General features: G+C 43.0%; 1 protein-coding gene across 2 annotated transcripts in view; it reads right to left on the reverse strand.

Moving 5' to 3' along the window:
- The window catches only part of card14 (caspase recruitment domain family, member 14), an 86,930-nt gene that overhangs the window by 26,948 nt on the left and 37,697 nt on the right, over positions 1 to 22,285 (reverse strand). Inside the window, exons 7-14 of one of the 2 annotated variants that reach the window (XM_061988041.2) lie at positions 12,734 to 12,865; positions 12,555 to 12,662; positions 9,924 to 10,009; positions 9,533 to 9,591; positions 7,202 to 7,243; positions 3,198 to 3,261; positions 702 to 918; positions 496 to 622 (exon numbers count right to left, since the gene is read on the reverse strand). In XM_061988041.2, coding sequence (XP_061844025.2) covers positions 496 to 622; positions 702 to 918; positions 3,198 to 3,261; positions 7,202 to 7,243; positions 9,533 to 9,591; positions 9,924 to 10,009; positions 12,555 to 12,662; positions 12,734 to 12,865 — 835 coding nt within the window. The remainder of the gene's footprint in view (positions 1 to 495; positions 623 to 701; positions 919 to 3,197; positions 3,262 to 7,201; positions 7,244 to 9,532; positions 9,592 to 9,923; positions 10,010 to 12,554; positions 12,663 to 12,733; positions 12,866 to 22,285) is intronic. The other variant, XM_061988042.2, reaches the window with a different exon arrangement.

The raw sequence follows: 22,285 nt of genomic DNA on the forward strand, positions 1-22,285 counted from the left end.
CCTGGTTGTGTTGTGGCTAATAGAGTATATATATGTCTTGTGTTTATTTACTGTTTTAGTCATTCCCAGCTGAATATCAGGTCCCACCCACCTCTCACAGCATCTTCCCTATCTGAATCGCTCCCACTGCCCTCTCGTCCTTCACTCTCACTTTCCTCATCCACAAATCTTTCATCCTTGCTCAAATTAATGGGGAAATCGTCCCTTTCTCGGTCCGAATCGCTCTCGCTGCTGGTGGCCATGATTGTAAACAATGTGCAGATGTGAGGAGCTCCACAACCTGTGACGTCACGCTACTCGTCTGCTACTTCCGGGACAGGCAAGGCTTTTTTATCAGCGACCAAAAGTTGCGAACTTTATCGTCGATGTTCTCTACTAAATCCTTTCAGCAAAAATATGGCAATATCGCGAAATGATCAAGTATGACATGCTATCCCCGTTTAAATAAGAAAATCGCATTTCAGTAGAACTTTAAATACGCACTGTGGGACATACCATCTTGTCTGGGCCGAAGAGATAGGTGGCAGAGGTCAGTGACCTGGCCCAGAGCCCACATAGCTTCTTCTAAAGTGGAATCTTCCAGGACCACCCTTATAGCTTTCTGGTTCTGTTGGTATTTCACCTGCAAAGGACAAATGTTTGGTCAGCGACTTTACATACCCCAACAGATGTGTTAGGTAGTCAAATATACTTCATCTGACCTCCACTATTTGTGCTCCATGGCTGACACCCGCAGAATGTGCAGCACTCCCTTCTGTGACTTGATGCACAAACACTCCGGTCTTATTGCCTCCTGCCACCACAATCTGATTTGGCAGTGCATCTCCCTTGAAGGAAATGGTGACCACTCGGCCACTGATGCGAATAGCTTTTGGACGGGAACGGACAAGGAACGGTGGTACAGAATTCTTATCCAGGCTAGTGAGAGATTAAAAAGATTAGAAGAAATGATTACATTTGCCCCATGGCAGCACAATGGATGACTGGTTGACAGGTGAGGTGTAAGAGTACATGTATTCTTATTTTGAATTTTCAATGTGGAAACTTGAGTGAAAATGTCCAAATTTTGCCCAAAGTGTTAATATTTTTTTATTAAGCTACAATTATTTTTTCCAGCACTGATTTAACTCTCTTGGGCATTGAGTTCACTAGGAGTGTCAAACTCGTTTTCATTGAGGGCCACATCGCAGTTATGGATGCCCTCAGAGGGCCGCTTTTAACAATGAGTAATATATGAAAAAAAAATATGGGGGGCTTTTACTGTAAAATTCTGGTGACTGAGCTGCCAGTTTTTAAAGTAAAATTTAATTATTTTTTTTAATATATATATATATATATATATATATATATATATATATATATATATATATATATATATATATATATATATATATATATATAATACATTAACAATATATTTTTTTATACAAGCTGCAAAAAAAGTAAAATTTAAATATTTTTTTTTACATTGTAAAAAAAACCCACTGCTTTTACTGTAAAATTCTGGTGACTGAGCTGCCAGTTTTTAAAGTAAAATTTAAATATTTTTTTTTGCAGCTTGTATAAAAAAATATATTGTTAATGTATTATATATATATATATATATATATATATATATATATATATATATATATATATATATATATATATATATATATTTGCAGCTTGTATAAAAAAATATATTGTTAATGTATTATATATATATGTATATATATATATATATATATATATATATATATATATATATATATATATATATATATATATATATATATATAGTATAAGAGACCACCTATCTCTTCGGCCCAGCTTGTATAAAAAAATATATTTATATATATATATATATATATATATATATATATATATATATATATATATATATATAGATAGTATAAGAGACCACCTATCTCTTCGGCCCAGCTTGTATAAAAAAATATATTTATATATATATATATATATATATATATATATATATATATATATATATATATATATATATATATATATATAATACATTAACAATATTTTTTTTTATACAAGCTGCAAAAAAAAATATTTAAATTTTACTTTAAAAACTGGCAGCTCAGTCACCAGAATTTTTTTTACAATGTAATAAATGGATTGGAAAAACAATATTAATGTTTTTAGCAATAAAATTCAAGCAACAGAGCAGACGGTTTTGTTTTTTTAATGTAAAATCTTGTTGTTTTAATGTTTTTTTTATTTGTTTTTTTTTTATGTTTTAGTGTCTTACTGTATATGGGGAAAAAACGGTACCAAAGTTGATTTTACAGTAAAAAAAACTAAATCGGCGGAATTGAACCGTAAAATCTATTGTCAATTTTACAGTCTACAATTTGATCGATAATTTGTTTTGAAATCATAAGTCAAGCAGATGTTTAAGTACAGTATTTATCTTTATTTTAACATTAAAAAAATTTGGAATACATGATAATATATTATTTTGATTTTGATGATATTGAATTTTGAAAGATTTGCAATTGCATGCAGTGCATGATTTTTAATGTCAAAAGGGAAAGAACAAATATATTTTGTAAGAAAAGATTAAGCATTTTATTAACGCATGTTATTTATAGGCTTTCGCGGGCCACATCAAATAATGTGGCGGACCAGATTTGGCCCCCGGGCTTTAGGTAATAATCACTCGCCATACAGCAATAGATGATATCTGTCTATTACCTGACACCTTCTATATTAGCTACCTCTCTTTCTTTATAATGTATATTTTCTGCCGGATCTACTCTCTATTTTATGCTGCTGCTGTTACATATACTATAATATTGTACCTGGTAATTGTTATATATTGTATATATTATATAATAATATAATATAATAATGTAATATATCTGTATATATTACAAACATGTTATATTTTATATTGCTACTACATTTTTAGTCTACTTTATAACTTTTGTTTTCGCCCTTTTGTGCCCATGTGTGCATTATCCTTTCCATCCTTACTCTTTCCATCCTTTGTAACTGAGCTACTGTGTGGAACAATTTCCCTTGTGGATCATTAAAGTTTGTCTAAGTCTAAGTCTATGCTCTGTACACAGTGTATAACTATAGTCTTGTTTTATGATCAGTGAAGAAAGTGCATGGTTTATATGTATGCCTAAAGCCGGACAAATAATAATAATTTAGAAAAAAAACAGTTGATGTGAGGGTCACCTCACCTGTATATGGATTTGGTTCTTCCAGGTACAAATTGTGTCGATGTCTCTTTGCCTTCATTCAACACTGAACAGAAAAGAGGGTGTTAAATGTTTTTCCATCAAGGTCGTCTTCATGGAACTAATGTAGTCATTTATTCATCTGTCACTTAGGACACTGTGAAAGGAAATAATTGAAAATTCCTAATTGCAAAAAACCAGTGAAGTTGGCACGTTGTGTAATTTGTGAATGAAAACAAAATACAATGATTTGCAAAGCATTTTCAACTTATTTTCAATTGAATAGACTGCAAAGACAAGAAATGTAATGTTCCAACTGAGAAACGTAATGTTTTGTTGCAAATAATCATTAACTTAGAATTTAATGGCAGCAAAACATTGCAAAAAAGTTGTCACAGGGGCATTTTTACCACTGTGTTACATGGCCTTTCCTTTTAACAACACTCAGTAAACGTTTGGGAACTGAGGAGACCATTTTTTGAAGCTTTTCAGGTGGAATTATTTCCCATTCTTGCTTGATGTACAGCTTAAGTTGGTCAACAATCTGGGGTCTCCGTTGTGGTATTTTAGGCTTCATAATGCGCCACACATTTTCAATGGGAGACAGGTGTGGACTACAGGCAGGCCAGTCTAGTACTCACACTCTTTTACTATGAAACCACGCTGTTGTAACACGTGGCTTGGCATTGTCTTGCTGAAATAAGCAGGGGCGTCCATGATAACGTTGCTTGGATGGCAACATATATTGCTCCAAAACCTGTATGTACCTTTCAGCATTAATGGTGCCTTCACCGATGTGTAAGTTACCCATGCCTTGGGCACTAATACACCCCCATACCATCACAGATGATGGCTTTTGCGCCTATAACAGTCCGGGTGGTTTTTTTCCTCTTTGTTCCGGAGGACATGACGCCCACAGTTTCCAAAAACAATTTGAAATGTGGACTTGTCAGACCACAGAACACTTTTACGCTTTGCATCAGTCCATCTTAGATGAGCTCGGGCCCAGCGAAGCCGGCAGTGTTTCTGGGTGTTGTTGATAAATGGCTTTCACTTTGCATAGTAGAGTTAACTGTAGTTACTGACAGTGGTTTTCTGAAGTGTTCCTGAGCTTTTGTGGTGATATCCTTTACACACTGATGTCGCTTGTTGATGCAGTACCACCTGAGGGATCGAAGGTCACAGGCATTCAATGTTGGTTTTCAGCCTTGCTGCATACGTGCAGTGATTTCCTCAAATTCTCTGAACCTTTTGATGATATTACAGACCGTAGATGGCGAAATCCCTAAATTCCTTGGAATAGCTGGTTGAGAAATATTGTTCTTAAACTGTTGGAAAATTTGCTCACGCATTTGTTGACAGAGTGGTGACCCTCGCCCCATCTTTGTTTGTGAATGACTGAGCATTTCATGGAAGCTGCTTTGATACCCAATCATGGCACCCACCTGTTCCCAATTAGCCTGTTCACCTGTGGGATGTTCCAAATAAGTGTTTGATGAGCATTACGCAACTTTCTCAGTCTTTTTTGCCACTCGTGCCAGCTTTTTTGAATTATGTTGCAGGCATCAAATTCCAAATATTGGCAAAAAATAACAAAGTTTGCCATTTCGAACGTTAAGTATCTTGTCTTTGCAGTCTATTCAATTGAATATCGGTTGAATAGGATTTGCAAATCATTGTGTTCTGTTTTTATTTACCATTTACACAACGTGACGACTTCACTGGTTTTGGGTTTTGTATCTGGGCAATGACCCTTTCCACACAGGACTGACAAAGAAAGCACATGCAGTGAGGTAATAAAAACAATTATTCGATCCCCTGCTGATTTTGTAAGTGTACCTCCTCCCAAAGATTACAATTTTTATGGTAGGTATATAGGGGACGGCATGGCGCGGTTGGGAGAATGGCCGTGCCAGCAACCTGAGGGGTTCCTGGTTCAATCCCCACCTTCTACCAACCTCGTCACGTCCGTTGTGTCCTCGAGCAAGACACTTCACCCTTGCTCCTGATGGGTCGTGGTTTGCGCCTTGCATGGCAGCTCCCGCCATCAGTGTGTGAATGTGTGTGTGAATGGGTGAATGTGGAAATAGTGTCAAAGCGCTTTGAGTACCTTGAAGGTAGAAAAGCGCTATACAAGTGTAACCCATTTACCATTTATATTGGAACAAAAATAATTGTGAAAAACAAAATCCAGAAAAAAGATAACATTAAATTAAGGTTATTGATGAGTTTGTATTCGATCAAGGGAAATGAGTATTTCAACCTGATGCAAAACGTGGCGTTGTACGTGGCGAAGAAACCATTGTTTGCAAGCTACAGGTCAGATGTTTCTTGTAGTTTTGGTCTTTTCAATTTCTCTCCAAATTTTGACACACGCTAATCGTTCCTACGACATGCATCAAGGGAGGACGTCTCCTTTGATCTTTTTTGTTAACATTTTGCCCTTTATCATGTTTTCCGAGCCTAAGGCCTTCTCTTCTGATGGCAGTGCATCCATCCATCCATCCATCCATCCATTTTCTACCGCTTATTCCCTTTGGGGTCGCGGGGGCGCTGGAAGGCGGCGTACACCCTGGACAAGTCGCCACCTCATCGCAGGGCCAACACAGATAGACAGACAACATTCACACTCACATCCACACACTAGGGCCAATTTAGTGTTGCCAATCAACTTATCCCCAGGTGCATGTCTTTGGAAGTGGGAGGAAGCCGGAGTACCCGGAGGGAACCCACGCAGTCACGGGGAGAACATGCAAACTCCACACAGAAAGATCCCGAGCCCGGGATTGAACCCAAGACTACTCAGGACCTTCGTATTGTGAGGCAGATGCACTAACCCCTCTGCCACCGTGAAGCCCCGGCAGTGCATCACAGAAAAGAAAATCCATCACCACGGAAGTGAAATAAGACCAATACTTGAGTACTTTTCTCCCAACAGAGATAAGATTTATGTCTCTCTTAAGGAGCCCTTATATAGGGCATAGCTCGGTTGGTAGGGCTGCCGTGCTAGCAACTTGAGGGTTCCAGGTTCGATCCCCGCTTCCGCCATCCGATTCACCGCCGTTGTGTCCTTGGGCAAGACACTTCACCCACCTACTCCCAGTGCCACCCATACTGGTTTAAATGGAACTCAGATAACGGGTTTCACTATGTAAAGCGCTTTGAGTCACTGGAGAAAAGCGCTATATAAATAAAATTCACTTCACTTCACACACTTCACTTCACTTCCTTTCAAAGAGCCGTTCAAAAAACTTACTTTTTATTATAGTTATTTTTTTAACTGTTTTTATTACTATCATTATTATGAAATGAAATATCGCTGGTCGCGATTATCAGATGGGATGTGGATCTAAACAATTTTACATTTATACCAATATTACTGTATTGGTGGGAATTATATTGAAATATTGAATATAATTTAATTTTTGTTGTGTTTTCTATGTTAACGATCCGTAAGGTGGTGCCATATACGCACTTTTTCTATTTCGAATTTCCCTTTAACTAAGTACATTTTGACAATACAGAAAAAATACACACATAAAAATATGTGTACCGTATTTTCAGGACTATGGGGCGCACTTAAAATATATTTTTTTCCCTCAAAACTCGACAGTGCGCCTTATAACCCGGCGCGCCTAATGTAAGGAATATGTTTGGTTGTGCTTACCGACCTCGAAGCTATTTCATTTGGTCCATGGTGTGATGAGAAGTGTGACCAGTAGATGGCAGTCAAACATACGAGATAAGTGTAGGCTGCACCATGACGGCAATATGACTCAAGTAAACAACACCAACATTTTATATGTTCCATTGAAAATATAGAACATTACACACGGCGCTCAAAAATCTATCAAAATGTTTTAGTACGACTTTGGTAAGCTATGAAGCCGCACCGCTTGATGGAATGTACTGTGCTTCAACATACGAGTATTATTATGGTGTGTGTATAAGGTAAGACATATCTGGCGTTTTGTTTCGCAATATTATTCAAAAGCAACATTTCTTACCTTCTGGTACCTGCTGATCTGTATTTGGGATCTGCATAAGTCCTGAAAAATAATGTATTCTTAATAATGATCTCGCAGCAGCCAGCTTCATCTCAGAAGACAGTGAATGTCAATCAAGTGACCTAAGTGACGTCTTGGTGAAGATTGATGATCGCTAATTTTTAGGTGTATTTTTTAATGACTGGCTGGTGATCGACTGACACACCCTCCCCGATCGACCGGCAGCTCGCGATCGACGTAATGTTCACCCCTGACTTAAAAGAACCTTTTAAAATTCCTTTACGATGATCACATCTCTGCTCCCAACTTCCTAAAGATTATTAACCAACTCCTCACTTTTAATTCTCGGCTGGTGCCTCACCTTATCTTACATACGGTCGTGGTCAAAAGTTTACATACACTTGTAAAGCGCATAAAGTCATGGCTGTCTTGAATTTCCAATAGTTTCTACAACTGTTAGTTGTTTGTGATAGAGTGATTGGAGCACATACTTGTTGGTCACAAAAAACATTCATGAAGTTTGGTTCTTTTATGAATTTATTATGGGTCTACTGAAAATGTGAGCAAATCTGCTGGGTCAAAAGTATACATACAGCAATGTTGATATTTGCTTACATGTCCCTTGGCAAGTTTCACTGCAATAAGGCACTTTTGGTAGCCATCCACAAGCTTTTGGTTGAATTTTTGACCACTCCTCTTGACAAAATTGGTGCAGTTCAGCTAAATGTGTTGGTTTTCTGACATGGACTTGTTTCTTCAGCATTGTCCACATGTTCTCAATGGGGTTTAAGTCAGAACTTTGGGAAGGCCATTCTAAAACCTTAATTCTAGCCTGATTTAGCCATTTCTTTACCACTTTTGACGTGTGTTTGGGGTCATTGTCCTGTTGGAACACCCAACTGCACCCAAGACCCAACCTCCGGGCTGATGATTTTAGGTTGTCCTGAAGAATTTGGAGGCAATCCTCCTCTGTCCCAATTACTCTCTGTAAAGCACCAGTTCCATTGGCAGCAAAACAGGCCTAGAGCATAATACTACCACCACCATGCTTGACGGTAGGAATGATGTTCCTGTGATTAAAGACATCACCTTTTCTCCTCCAAACATATTGCTGGGTATTGTAGCCAAACAGCTAAATTTTTCTTTCATCTGATCACATAACTTTCCTCCAGAAGGTCTTATCTTTGTCCATGTGATCAGCAGTAAACTTTAGACAAGCCTTAATGTGTCGCTTCTGGAGCAAGGGCTTCCTTCTTGCATGGTAGCCTCTCAGTCCTTGGCGATGCAAAACTCACTTGACTGTGGACACTGACACCTGTGTTCCGGCAGCTTCCAATTCATTGCAGACCTGCTTTTTGGTGGTTCTCGGTTGACTCTTGATCATCCTGACCAATTTTCTCTCAGCAGCAGGTGATAGCTTGCAATTTCTTCCTGATCGTGGCAGTGACAAAACTGTGCCATGCACTTTATACTTATGTCTGCACAGTTGCTCTAGGGACCTTAAGCTGCTTTGAAATGGCTCCAAGTGACTTTCCTGACTTGTTCAAGTCAATGATTAGTTTTTTCAGATCTGTGCTAAGTTCCTTTGACTTTCCCATTGTCGCGTTTGTAACCGAGTCTAATGACTGCATCACATGAGTCCTACTTAAATGGGCTCAGAGAAGTCAACAGGTGTCGTCAATCATAATCACTCACATGAAGTTAAGAGGCCATGCCATGAAGCTAATTTGATTTTATTGTAACTTTTCTACATCACCAAAATTGATGATATGTATACTTTTGACCCAGCAGATTTGCTCACATTTTCAGTAGACCCATAATAAATTCATAAAAGAACCAAACTTCATGAATGTTTTGTGTGACAGACAAGTATGCGCTACAATCACTCTATCACAAAAAAAATAACAGTTGTAGAAATTATTGGAAACTCAAGACATTATGTTCTTTGACCACGACTCATGGTCTGTGGGCTGTCAGATTGTTTGCTGATTGGTGAAGCAAATACTTACAGGAGGGAAGGGGCCCATTCCGCTGTGGTCAAAGTTGGAATTGCCACATAACACATTTCAAGATATTCAACACTCTACTACCATCTGGCGGCTAGAGTGGATAGTGCAACCCCCTTTCTTGTCACATTTCATGTGTCACATAAACCGCAACGAATGGGGCCATATGAATCACCTTCCTACTGTATTTCCCGGACTATGTTTAATGTGATTTTTTCTGGATTTTTTTACATTTGTCCCTCCCATTTTACAATGAAGACAGTATAAACATTCTGGATTGCTCATATCTTTGTAAGGAACTAAACTGTAGGTTTGCAAAACGCACCATTGGGGAGGATCACAAAGTCGTCCAATGACAAATCATCAGTCTCCTCTGTATCCAGGCTACAAAACAGAAAACATCTCAGTCGGATTTGGGACTCTCACATGCACACAAACATATATTTAGTAAAACACTGAACATGGAATTACGATCTACTGTGCAATACCCAAGACTGGTTTGACAAGTTAGCATTATCACGCTGTGTAAAATAGATTCTTTCCACATTGCGTCACAGACTGAATGCTGTACAAGTACTACAGAGACACAGCAAAGGAAAAGACATGCCCTGTGGCAGGTGTCTATAATAGCTTTTAAACAAACTGTTAACTTAAAAAAATGTAATACAAAAGAACTGAGCCCAGAACAAAAATAGAACAAACATAAACACGCTCACCTGTTTTCTTCATGAAGAGCTCCCTTTCTTATGCGTAGAGACTGAGGACTTGGAGGTTCTACTCTACTGGCCATTGAATCGTCACACTTTAAGAGAGACAAACACGCATGCATACAGAATAAGTATTCACGATTACGTAAAGCTGAATTAGAGTATGAGTATTATTACAAATATATTTTAAAACAAATATATATTAAAGTTATGCATTTTCATTTAATTTCATTTATTCAATTGGGACAGGTTTCTAAAATAACACAGTGAGACACATAAGACTTTAAAACCACGATGACAGAAATACGAACCAAATAAATAAGACATCATAAAACAGACAAGACAAGCAGTTGCAATACACAATTACAAGACAATAGACCAGGACAGACATAGCTTCAAATATGCTGGCCAGAAGCCCACTGGAACGGGCTGGAGTCTGGAAACAGTGTTTAATGGTTTAATGGGTGCATGTCTGATTTATTTTTAGCCAGTGTTTAAGTTTTTTTTTGAAAAGTGGATAGTTATTACAGTCTCTAATGTGTGTGGGCAACTTATTCCAGGATTGTGTTCCTCTTACAGAGGTGACCATTTGACCGAATTTTGTTCTTGGTGTATTACAATCACCTCTGGACAAGGCCCTAGTTTTCCGTCCTTCACTGTTTCTCCTCTGAATGAATTCATCTAATGGTAGTGGTGCAAGCGCATTTAAAACTTTGTAGATGAGACAAGCCTCCATAAAGATCTGGTAGCTATTCAGATCAAGAATGTTAAGTGTTAAGTAATACAATTGTGGAAGTGCATTGGTTTCCTGTCAAGGATTTTAACTGCCCTTTTGAAGAGAGACTTGATGGGTTTTAATACAGTTTTGTGTGTGTCCAAGTTGTAAAACAATAATGTACACACTATATTGCCAAAAGTATTTGGCCACCCATCCAAATGATCAGAATCAGGTGTTCTGATCACTTGGCTCGGCCACAGGTGTATAAAATCAAGCACCTGGCATGGAGATTGTTTCTACAAACATTTGTGAAAGAATGGGCCGCTCTCAGGAGCTCAGTGATTTCCAGCGTGGAACTGTCATAGGATGCCACCTGCGCAACAAATCCAGTCCTCGCTCCTAGATATTCCAAAGCCAACTGTCGGCTTTATTATAAGAAAATGGAAGAGTTTAAGAACAACAGCAACTCAGCCACGAAGTGGTGGGCCACGGATGCTGAAGCGCATATTGCAAAGACTTTCTGCACAGTCAGTTACTACAGAGCTCCAAACTTCTTCCAATTAGCCCACGTACAGTAAGCAGAGAGATTCATGGAATAGGTTTCCATGGCCGGGCAGCTGCATTTAAGGCATATGTCACCAAGTCCAATGCAAAGCGTCGGATGCAGTGGTTTAAAGCACGTCGCCACTGGACACTTGAGCAGTGGAGACGCCTTCTCTGGAGTGATGAATCACGCTTTTCCATCTGGCAATCTGATGGACGAGTCTGGGTTTGAAAGTTGCCTGGAGAACGGTACATTTCGGACTGCATTGGGCCGAGTGTGAAATTTGGTGGAGGAGGAAATATGGTGTGGGGTTGTTTTTCAGGACTTAGTTCTAGTGAAAGGAACTTTGAATACTCCAGGATACCAAAACATTTTGGATAAATTTGTGTCAAAGACCACTCCATGATATTTGAATTTTTCTAGGATATCAAGACTCTCTCCATTAACCACTACAGACGGTTGCTCGCCCTCTGCTGACTTACGAGAGAAGAACATACATACAGTCTTTTTGGTATTGAGGTGTAAACAAGATTTATTGAGCCAGTGAGATCATTATTGACATGGCTTTCTGTTGTATTTATTGAAAGGAACTTTAATTTACTAAAATATATAATAATTCAGCACGGTGGCAGAGGAGTTAGTGCGTCTGCCTCACAATACGAAGGTCCTGAGTAGTCGTGAGTTCAATCCCGGCCTCGGGATCTTTCTGTGTGGAGTTTGCATGTTCTCCCCGTGACTGCGTAGGTTCCCTCCGGGTACTCCGGCTTCCTCCCACCTCCAAAGACATGCACCTGGGGACAGGTTGATTGGCAACACTAAATTGGCCCTAGTGTGTGAATGTGAGTGTGAATGTTGTCTCTCTATCTATGTTGGCCCTGCGATGAGGTGGCAACTTATCCAGGGTGTACCCCGCCTTCCGCCCGATTCTAGCTGAGATAGGCTCCAGCGCCCCCCGTGACCCCGAAGGGAATAAGCGGTAGAAATGGATGGATGGATGGATATAATAATTCAGTTCAATTTCTTACTATTGCACTTTCCTCAAAATAAAACATTTTAAACTATTTTACACTACATTTCAATACAGGTACCAACCGAATCTTGAATACGGCCTACCATTGTTCCTCAATTGTAGTTCACACCTAATAAACAGGGATTACATGATTGGCAGCTGTTTCCAGTTTTGTGACATCCATGTGGTTAACTGGTAACCAAAAATGTTAACACCACAGCTCGCTGTTGTGAAGCCATCGAAAGTGTGTTATGTTGCTTGTGAATGAGGAAATGTTTTTAGATATAGGATAGCATTTAAAAAAAAAACCTCCCCTGAACTTAACTTGGCACATGTTTTAAGCATCTTAGCAAAACCTCATTCGCGCACCTCTGAGGAAAAGCGATTTCGCGATGAAGGATTAACTGCGTCCATGCGACAAAGCTTGCGTCTGTTCGGGATTGGGGAGTGGTCACACTTACAGGCAATTCCTCTCACCTGTAAAGAAACAATTATACATCATTAAGATTTCTCTTGTTCTATGCTGGTGATGTTGAGTCGGAAATTACATCAGAGCTCTGCCGGTCTTTGTCGTGCAAACTGAAAGCTTTCTTGAGCTCCATTATCTGAGACCTCAGGGTGTCCTTTTCAGCCAGAATGGAGGCTATCTGGATCTGTGCTTCGTTTCTGGAGAGGAATGCCTGCAGAGACAGAGGTGCCATTTACTGAAATAATTCAAGCAATCATTAACTACACTGAGGATGTCTTAAAATACAGTAGTCAATGATTGGTTGGATGATGGTTGAGCTCCAGCCTATCTTGCCGATTGTATTGTACCATATGTCCCGGCAAGGAATCTGCGTTCAAAAAACTCTGGCTTATTAGTGATTCCCAGAGCCCAAAAAAAGTCTGCGGGCTATAGAGCGTTTTCTATTCGGGCTCCAGTACTATGGATTGCCCTCCCGGTAACAGTTAGAGATGCTACCTCAGTAGAAGCATTTAAGTCCCATCTTAAAACTCATTTGTATACTATATCCTGTAAATAGCCCCCCTTTTTTAGACCAGTTGATCTGCAGTTTCTTTTCCTTTCTCCTCTGCTCCCCCCTATCCCTTGTGGAGGGGGAGACACACAGGTCCGGTGGCCATGGATGAAGTGCTGGCTGTCCATAGTCGGGACCCGGGGTGGACCGCTCGCCTGTGTATCGGTTGGGAACATCTATGCGCTGCTGACCCGTCTCCGCTCGGGATGGTTTTCTGCTGGCCCCACTATGGACTGGACTCTCACAATATTATGGCAGACCCACTCGACATCCATTGCATTCGGTCTCCCCTAGAGGGGGGGTTACCCACATATACGGTCCTCTCCAAGGTTTCTCATAGTCATTCACATCGACGTCCCACTGGGGTGAGTTTTTCCTTGCCCTTTTGTGGGTCCTGTACCGAGGATGTCGTTGTGGCTTGTGCAGCCCTTTGAGACACTTGTGATTTAGGGCTATATAAATAAACATTGATTGATTGATGATTGATTTGATTGAGTCCCTCCTGAGGCGAGTGTAGTAGCACATGTTTTGCTATGTATTGCATTTGTGATCTCTTCCATTATTTCGATTAAATGGCTTTGATGTTGGCTCTGTATCCGTATTGGTTGTCTGTGAGTATTTTGTTTTTATTTATGAATTTGTCTAATCTTTTGTGAAACAGTTTTTCAATAATTTTAGAAAATTGCAAAAGTAGAGAAACAGGTCTGGAGTTTGTAAACTGGTGTTTGTCGCCAGTCTTATAAATCGGTACGATTTTTGCTATTTAAATTTTGTTTGGGAATTTGCCTGTTTGAAATGATAGGTTGCTGGTATATGTTAAAGGTTCTCATTTTTTCAAGGTGGTTGATGGTTTTTCTTTTGCTTCTCACAAAGTTGTTTCAATGGACAATATTGTCATAAAGTCTCATAAAAGTATTAAAAAAATTAGCATATGCATCATCTACATCATTTTCACTGTAGTCATTGTTCCAACGTTGATCTCTCAGATCAATCTTGAAAGCTGTCATTCCTTGTTCTGTACATATTCTTTCAAATGTGTTTTTGTCATCAATGATCCTCTTCCTGTAGTTTCTGTCATAGACTATGAAAACTGGCAGATAATCACTGATGTCGGATATTAGCAGACCACTTGTGGTATTGTTATCAGCTAATTAATATATTCTTGTTTTTTTTCATGACATATCTCAATGGTGAGGGATCAGACAAAGAGCAGCTCGAAGACCTCTATGAAAAATACAAACAAAGGACCCAGATTTCCCATGCCCGGACGCGGGTCACCGGGGCCCCACTCTGGAGCTAGGCTCGGAGGTGAGGCACGATGGCGAGCGCCTGGTGGCCGGGCCTGTCCCCATGGGGCCCGGCCGGGCACAGCCCGAAGAGGCAACGTGGGTCCCCCCTCCAATGGGCTCACCATAGCAGGGGCCATAGAGGTCGGGTGCAATGTGAGCTGGGCGGGAGCCGAAGGCAGGGCACTTGGCGGACCGATCCTCGGCTACATAAGCTAGCTCTTGGGACGTGGAACGTCACCTCGCTGGGGGGAAGGAGCCTGAGCTAGTGCGCGAGGTGGGGAAGTTCCGGCTAGATATAGTCGGACTCACTTCGACGCACAGCAAGGGCTCTGGAACCAGTTCTCTCTAGAGGGCCTGGACTCTCTTCCACTCTGGCGTTGCCAGCAGTGAGAGGCGACGGGCTGGGGTGGCCATTCTTCTTGCTCCCTGGCTCAAAGCCTGCACGTCACAAAGCCAGTGGTTGAGAGTGTAGCTTTCCTCCGCCTTCGGGTTGGGGGATGGGTCCTGACTGTTGTTTGCGCTTACGCGCCAAGCGGCAGCTCAGAGTACCCACCCTTTTTGGATTCACTCGAGGGAGAACTGGAGAGTGCTTACCCGGGTGATTCCCTCGTTCTACTAGGGTACTTCAACGCTCATATTGGCAACAAATGTGAAAACTGAAGAGGCGTAATTGGGAAGAATGGCCGCCCGGATCTGAACCCGAGTGGTGTTTTGTTATTGGAATTTTGTGCTCGTCACAGATTGTCCTTTACAAACACCATGTTCAAACATAAGGGTGTCCAAATGTGCACTTGGCACCAGGACACCCTAGGCCGCAGTTCAATGATCGACTTTGTAGATGTGTCATCGGATTTGCGGTCTCATGTTTTGGACACTCGGGTGAAGAGAGGGGCGGAGCTTTCTACCGATCACCACCTGGTGGTGAGTTGGCTGCAATGGTGGGGGAGGATGCCGGACAGACCTGGCGGGCCCAAACTCATTGTGAGGGTCTGCTGGGAACGCCTAGCAGAGTCTCCTGTCAGAGAGAGTTTCAATTCCCGCCTCCGGAAGAACTTTGAACATGTCACGAGGGAGGCGCTGGACTTTGAGTCCGAGTGGACGATGTTCCGTACCTCTATTGTCGATGCGGCCGATTGGAGCTGTGGTCGCAAGGTGGTTGGTGCCTGTCGCGGCGGTAATCCTAGAATCCGTTTGTGGACACCAGCGGTGAGGGATGCCATCAAGCTGAAGAAAGAGTCCTATCGGGTTCTTTTGGCTCATAGGACTCCGGAGGAAGCAGCCAGGTACCGACAGGCCAAGCGGTGTGCGGCTTCAGAGGTCGCCGAGGCAAAAACTCGGAGGAGTTCGGGGAAGCCATGGAAAACGACTTGCAGACGGCTTCAAAGCGATTCTGGAAGGGGAAGCAGTGCACTGTCAACACTGTGTATGGTGGGGATGGTGTTCTGCTGACCTCGACTGCGGATGTTGTGGATCGGTGGAGGGAATACTTCGAAGACCTCTTCAACCTACCAACACATCTTCCTATGAGGAAGCAGTGCCTGGGGTATCTGTGGTGGGCTCTCCTATTTCTGGGGCTGAGGTTGCCGAGGTAGTTAAAAAGCTCCTCGGTGGCAAGGCCCCGGGGGTGGATGAGATCCGCTCAGAGTTCCTTAAGGCTCTGGATGATGTGGGGCTGTCTTGGTTGACAAGACTCTGCAACATCGCGTGGACATCGAGGGCGGTACTTCTGGATTGGCAGACCGGGGAGGTGGTTCCTCTCTTTAAGAAGGGGAACCGGAGGGTGTGTTCCAATTATCGTGGGATCACACTCCTCAGCCTTCCCGGTAAGGTCTATTCAGGTGTACTAGAGAGAAGGCTACGCCGGATAGTTGAACCTCGGATTCAGGAGGAACAGTGTGGTTTTCGTCCTAGTTGTGGAACTGTGGACCAGCTCTATACTCTCGGCAGGGTCCTTGAGGGTGCATGAGAGTTTTGCCCAACCAGTCTACTGCTTTGTGGACTTGGAGAAGGCATTTGACTGTGTACCCCGTGAAGTCCTGTGGGGACTCAATGGTAAGTTTGCCCCGTCCAGCCTTTTACAAATACTTGATCCCAAAGACTTTAAATACAGTATTGTGGTTTTATTGTTACTTACTTACAAGTAAACTTATGTAATAAGTGTGCAGAGTGTTTTTAATTATACATTAATTTGTATTTATATATTTTTTCATTTTATACATTTTTGATTTGTAAATTTTGCTGTTTGGCGCGCATTCCAGCAGATTGCGCCCCAGGCAGGAGCCTGTGCTGCCTGTCGGCTAAGCCGGTTCCCATCCAACCTGATGGAGCTTCAAAGGTGCTGCAAAAAGGAATGGGCAAAACTGCATAAAAATAGGTGTGCCAAGCATTCAAAATGTGCATTCAAAAGCATCATTCAAAACGACTTGAGGCTGTAATTGCTGCCAAAGGTGCATCAACAAAGTATTGAGCAAAGGCTGCGAATACTTATGTACATGTGGTTTTTTTTAAGCTTTTAAATTTTAATACATTTTAAGAATTTTGTTTTTTTGAAAAAAATCTTCTCATATTGTCATTATGGGGTATATTGTGTGTAGAAGTCTGAGGACAAAACTAATTGTATTGTATTTTTGAATAAGGCTGTAAGTTGTAACAAAATGTGGGAAAAGAGAAGCAATGTGAATACTTTCCGGATCTATTTTCTTTATCTTGGAATTTTACAAAAATCTTATTGGTTTAATCTTCTCGTTTGGACAATTGCAACTCACTTTATGTTGGAGTGAAGTAGACCTCACTGGCTTAATTGCAGTTAGTTCAAAATGCTAGCACAAAAAACGTGATCATTGTAGCATCCCTTCAATCGAACCAGTTCATTTTAGAAATGTGTTCATTTAAACATTGTATTGTTTGTTTTTAAATCTCTTAATGGATCTGCACATCAGTATTTCTGACCTTGTAAAAATCTACACCCCCACACGGTCTCTGAGGTCTGCTGATTAATTTCTTCTTGTCGTCCTCAAAATTCAATTAAAATCCAAAGAAAATCACGCTTTCTCTGTGGTTGCTCCAAAGCTTTGGAAAGATCTCACTCAGATTGTTAGGACATCTACCTCTTTTAAGACTTTTAAATCATGTCTTAAACCAGCACAAGAGTTCAATCAATCAATAAATCACAATTTATTTACGTACTCCTTAATCACAAGTGCATGAAAAGTGTTCACAAACCAAAACAACATCCCCTTATCTATTCTCAAGGCATTCAATCGATCGCAACTGGACTGTTCAGTTTGTCTTAGAAGACTTTCACCTCTCTCCCAAGTAGACTTCATCAGTTCATGCTCATAGACTTAGATTGCTCAGATCTAGTTTTAGACTTAGAATGGTCAGAGCTAGTCTAGCAGCTGGTGCCAAAACCCCAACTATTTATACTCCTACACAAGGAAGGTGTGCCTGGGAAAGGATGGGTCCGCCCTATTGTGGTGGAAAAAAAAGATGTACCGTTCTGTCAATGCCAACAACAGTCGTTAAAGTGGAATTTCCCCTTGTTAGCATTGAGGACTTGATCGCTGTGGAACGAACAGTACCTGTACAAAAGCAGTCATTAGACGAATCACCCACACAAACATTACATTTAGTTGTAAAAATGGTGCAAAAAGGAGCATCTGTGGCCGGAACATTTCGAACTCCTCTTATTTGTTGAAGGCTAAATTGTAGTCTTTAAGGAATGATTGCAAGGACAGCGTTGTATGTGCGAGGTGTCGCAGACCACCTCCTCTGTTCAGGGATGGTTTTAAAACCATTTTTGGATGCCTTCCTTCCCTCCTCTTTCATACCATCCCCCCTCCCTGTCCAGAATCCGTACATTTTTATTCTCAAAGGAGTGCGGTTTCACCTTGAGTTTCAGGTAGACAGCTGGGTCTTGGCCTGAAGAGTTTGCCCGTTTATGCTGTGCCATGCATCGGCTTAATGGTTGTTTTGTTTCCCTAATATATGAATCAGTGTATACATCATTACACTGGATAGTTTACACCAGACTGTTTTTGTGGGTGCGATGTGAGCTGGGCGGCAGCCAAGGGCAGGGCACTTGGCGGTCCGATCCTCGGCTACAGAAGCTAGCTCTTGGGACGTGGAACGTCACCTCGCTGGGGGGGAAGGAGCCTGAGCTAGTGCGCGAGGTGGATAAGTTCAGGCTAGATATAGTCAAACTCACTTCGACGCACAGCAAGGGCTCTGGAACCAGTTCTCTCGAGAGGGGCTGGACTCTCTTCCACTCTGGCGTTGCCGGCAGTGAGAGGCAACGGGCTGGGGTGGCAATTCTTGTTTCCCCCCGGCTCAGAGCCTGCACGTTGGAGTTCAACCCGGTGGACGAGAGGGTAGCTTCCCTCCGCCTTCGGGTGGGGGAACGGGTCCTGACTGTGGTTTGCGCTTACGCGCCAAACCGCAGCTCAGAGTACCCACCCTTTTTGGATTCACTCGAGGGAGTACTTGAGAGTGCTCCCCCGGGTGATTCCCTCGTTCTACTGGGGGACTTCAATGCTCATGTTGGCAGCGACAGTGAAACCTGGAGAGGCGTGATTGGGAAGAATGGCTGCCCGGATCTGAACCCGAGCTGTGTTTTGTTATTGGACTTTTGTGCCCGTCACAGATTGTCCATAACGAACACCATGTTCAAACATAAGGGTGTCCATATGTGCACTTGAGTCCAAATGGACCATGTTCCGCGCCTCCATTGTCGAGGCGGCTGATTGGAGCTGTGGCCGCAAGGTAGTTGGTGCTTGTCGTGGCGGTAATCCTAGAACCCGTTGGTGGACACCGGCGGTGAGGGATGCCGTCAAGCTGAAGAAGGAGTCCTATCGGGTTCTTTTGGCTCATAGGACTCCTGAGGCAGCGGACAGGTACCGACAGGCCAAGCGGTGTGCGGCTTCAGCGGTCGCAGAGGCAAAAACTCGGACATGGGAAGAGTTTGGTGAGGCCATGGAAAACGACTTCCGGACGGCTTCGAAGCAATTCTGGACCACCATCCGCCGCCTCAGGAAGGGGAAGCAGTGCACTATCAACACCGTGTATGGCGAGGATGGTGTTCTGCTGACCTCGACTGCGGATGTTGTGGATCGGTGGAGGGAATACTTCGAAGGCCTCCTCAATCCCACCAACACGTCTTCCTATGAGGAAGCAGTGCCTGGGGATTCTGTGGTGGGCTCTCCTATTTCTGAGGCTGAGGTTGCTGAGGTAGTTAAAAAGGTCCTTGGTGGCAAGGCCCCGGGGGTGGATGAGATCCGCCCGCAGTTCCTTAGGACTCTGGATGCTGTGGGGCTGTCTTGGTTGACAAGACTCTGCAGCATCGCGTGGACATCGGGGGCGGTACCACTGGATTGGCAGACCGGGGTGGTGGTTCCTCTCTTTAAGAAGGGGAACTGGAGGGTGTGTTCTAACTATCGTGGGATCATGCTCCTCAGCCTTCCCGGTAAGGTCTATTCAGGTGTACTGGAGAGGAGGCTACGCCGGATAGTCGAACCTCGGATTCAGGAGGAACAGTGTGGTTTTCGTCCTGGTCGTGGAACTGTGGACCAGCTCTATACTCTCGGCAGGGTCCTTGAGGGTGCATGGGAGTTTGCCCAACCAGTCTACATGTGTTTTGTGGACTTGGAGAAGGCATTCGACCGTGTCCCTCGGGAGGTCCTGTGGGGAGTGCTCAGAGAGTATGGGGTATCGGACTGTCTGATTGTGGCTGTCCGCTCCCTGTACGATCAGTGTCAGAGCTTGGTCCGCATTGCCGGCAGTAGGTCGGACACGTTTCCAGTGAGGGTTGGACTCCGCCAAGGCTGCCCTTTGTCACCGATTCTGTTCATAACTTTTATGGACAGAATTTCTAGGCGCAGTCAAGGCGTTGAGGGGAGCTGGTTTGGTGGCTGCAGGATTAGGTCTCTGCTTTTTGCAGATGATGTGGTCCTGATGGCTTCATCTGGCCAGGATCTTCAGCTCTCACTGGATCGGTTCGCAGCTGAGTGTGAAGCGACTGGGATGAGAATCAGCACCTCTAAGTCCGAGTCCATGGTTCTCGCCCGGAAAAGGGTGGAATGCCATCTCCGGGTTGGGGAGATCTTGCCCTAAGTGGAGGAGTTCAAGTACCTCGGAGTCTTGTTCATGAGTGAGGGAAGAGTGGATCGTGAGATCGACAGGCGGATTGGTGCGGCGTCTTCAGTAATGCGGACGCTGTTTCGATCCGTTGTGGTGAAGAAGGAGCTGAGCCGGAAGGCAAAGCCCTCAATTTACCGGTCGATCTACGTTCCCATCCTCACCTATGGTCATGAGCTTTGGGTTATGACCGAAAGGACAAGATCACGGGTACAAGCGGCCGAAATGAGTTTCCTCCGCCGGGTGGCGGGGCTCTCCCTTAGAGATAGGGTGAGAAGCTCTGCCATCCGGGAGGAGCTCAAAGTAAAGCCGCTGCTCCTCCACATCGAGAGGAGCCAGATGAGGTGGTTCTGGCATCTGGTCAGGATGCCACCCGAACGCCTCCCTAGGGAGGTGTTTAGGGCACGTCCGACCGGTAGGAGGCCGCGGGGAAGACCCAGCACACGTTGGGAAGACTATGTCTCCCGGCTGGCCTGGGAACGCCTCGGGGTCCCACAGGAAGAGCTGGACGAAGTGGCTGGGGAGAGGGAAGTCTGGGCTTCCCTGCTTAGGCTGCTGCCCCCGCGACCCGACCTCGGATAAGCGGAAGAAGATGGATGGATGGATGGATGGATGTTTTTGTGGGTGTCTGGTCTTTAGGAAGCACTAGTCTCTCTCTCAGGGTGTCTCTGTCTTTGTAATGCCAAGCCCATACCCCAAAATTTCTCCTTGTAGGAGAGGAAGGCAGTAATATCACTTGGCAAGGATGAAAACATCACAACCCTGCCAGCTGATAAGGGGAAATGCACAGTAATTCTCAATACAACTGATTACCAAAACCAGTTGCTTACACTCCTCAAAGACTCCCAACACATATGAAATACTCAAAAGAGACCCCACAAGTGGGTACAAGAGAAGAACCATTGAGTACTTACAAACTCTACAAAAGTCAGAAGCCATCAACCGGGCATTGTATTGTATTGTATTAGGCCTTCGAAAAATACACAAAGATGAGGCTCCTCTCAGACCCATTGTCATTAACTCTGTAACATACAATATTGCTAACTTTGTGGCCAACATCTATACACCTTTGGTTGGCAAAACTCCACATCATGTCCAAAACTCAATTGACTTTGTAGCGAAGATCAGAATGAAACTATAGTTTCGGTTGATGTCCCGTCCCTGTTCACCTGTATTCCATTCCTCCCTGTTCACCTGTATTCCATTCCAGGATGCAATAGAGAGTGTGAGGCAACGTCTACTAGGTGATCACACTAAACCCAGAATAGATGTGCCTTTTGCTGGAACTTTGCCTTAACACTACATACTTTCAATTCATGGGAACGTTGCACCAACAAAAACCTTGGTTGTGCCATGGGATCACCTGTATCCCTAATAATAGCAAACCTTTACATGGAGGACATGGAAAAGAGAACTCTGGGGTATTTAAGGGAATAGCAACAAGTCATTGGTACAGTATGTGGATGACACATGGGTGAAAATCAGAAACCAAGAAGTGCAAGACTTCACCGAGCACATTAACTCAGTGGACAAAAACATCAAGTTCCTAAGTGAGGATGTCAAAGAAAGTAAGTTGCCTTTTTTGGACTGTGATGCCCACATTGGAGAAAACAGGGGCATCCATGTCAGGGTTTACCAAAAAACCCCGACATACCGATCC

This window comes from Nerophis lumbriciformis, linkage group LG27 (genome assembly GCF_033978685.3).
Source record: "Nerophis lumbriciformis linkage group LG27, RoL_Nlum_v2.1, whole genome shotgun sequence".
NCBI lineage: Eukaryota > Metazoa > Chordata > Actinopteri > Syngnathiformes > Syngnathidae > Nerophis > Nerophis lumbriciformis.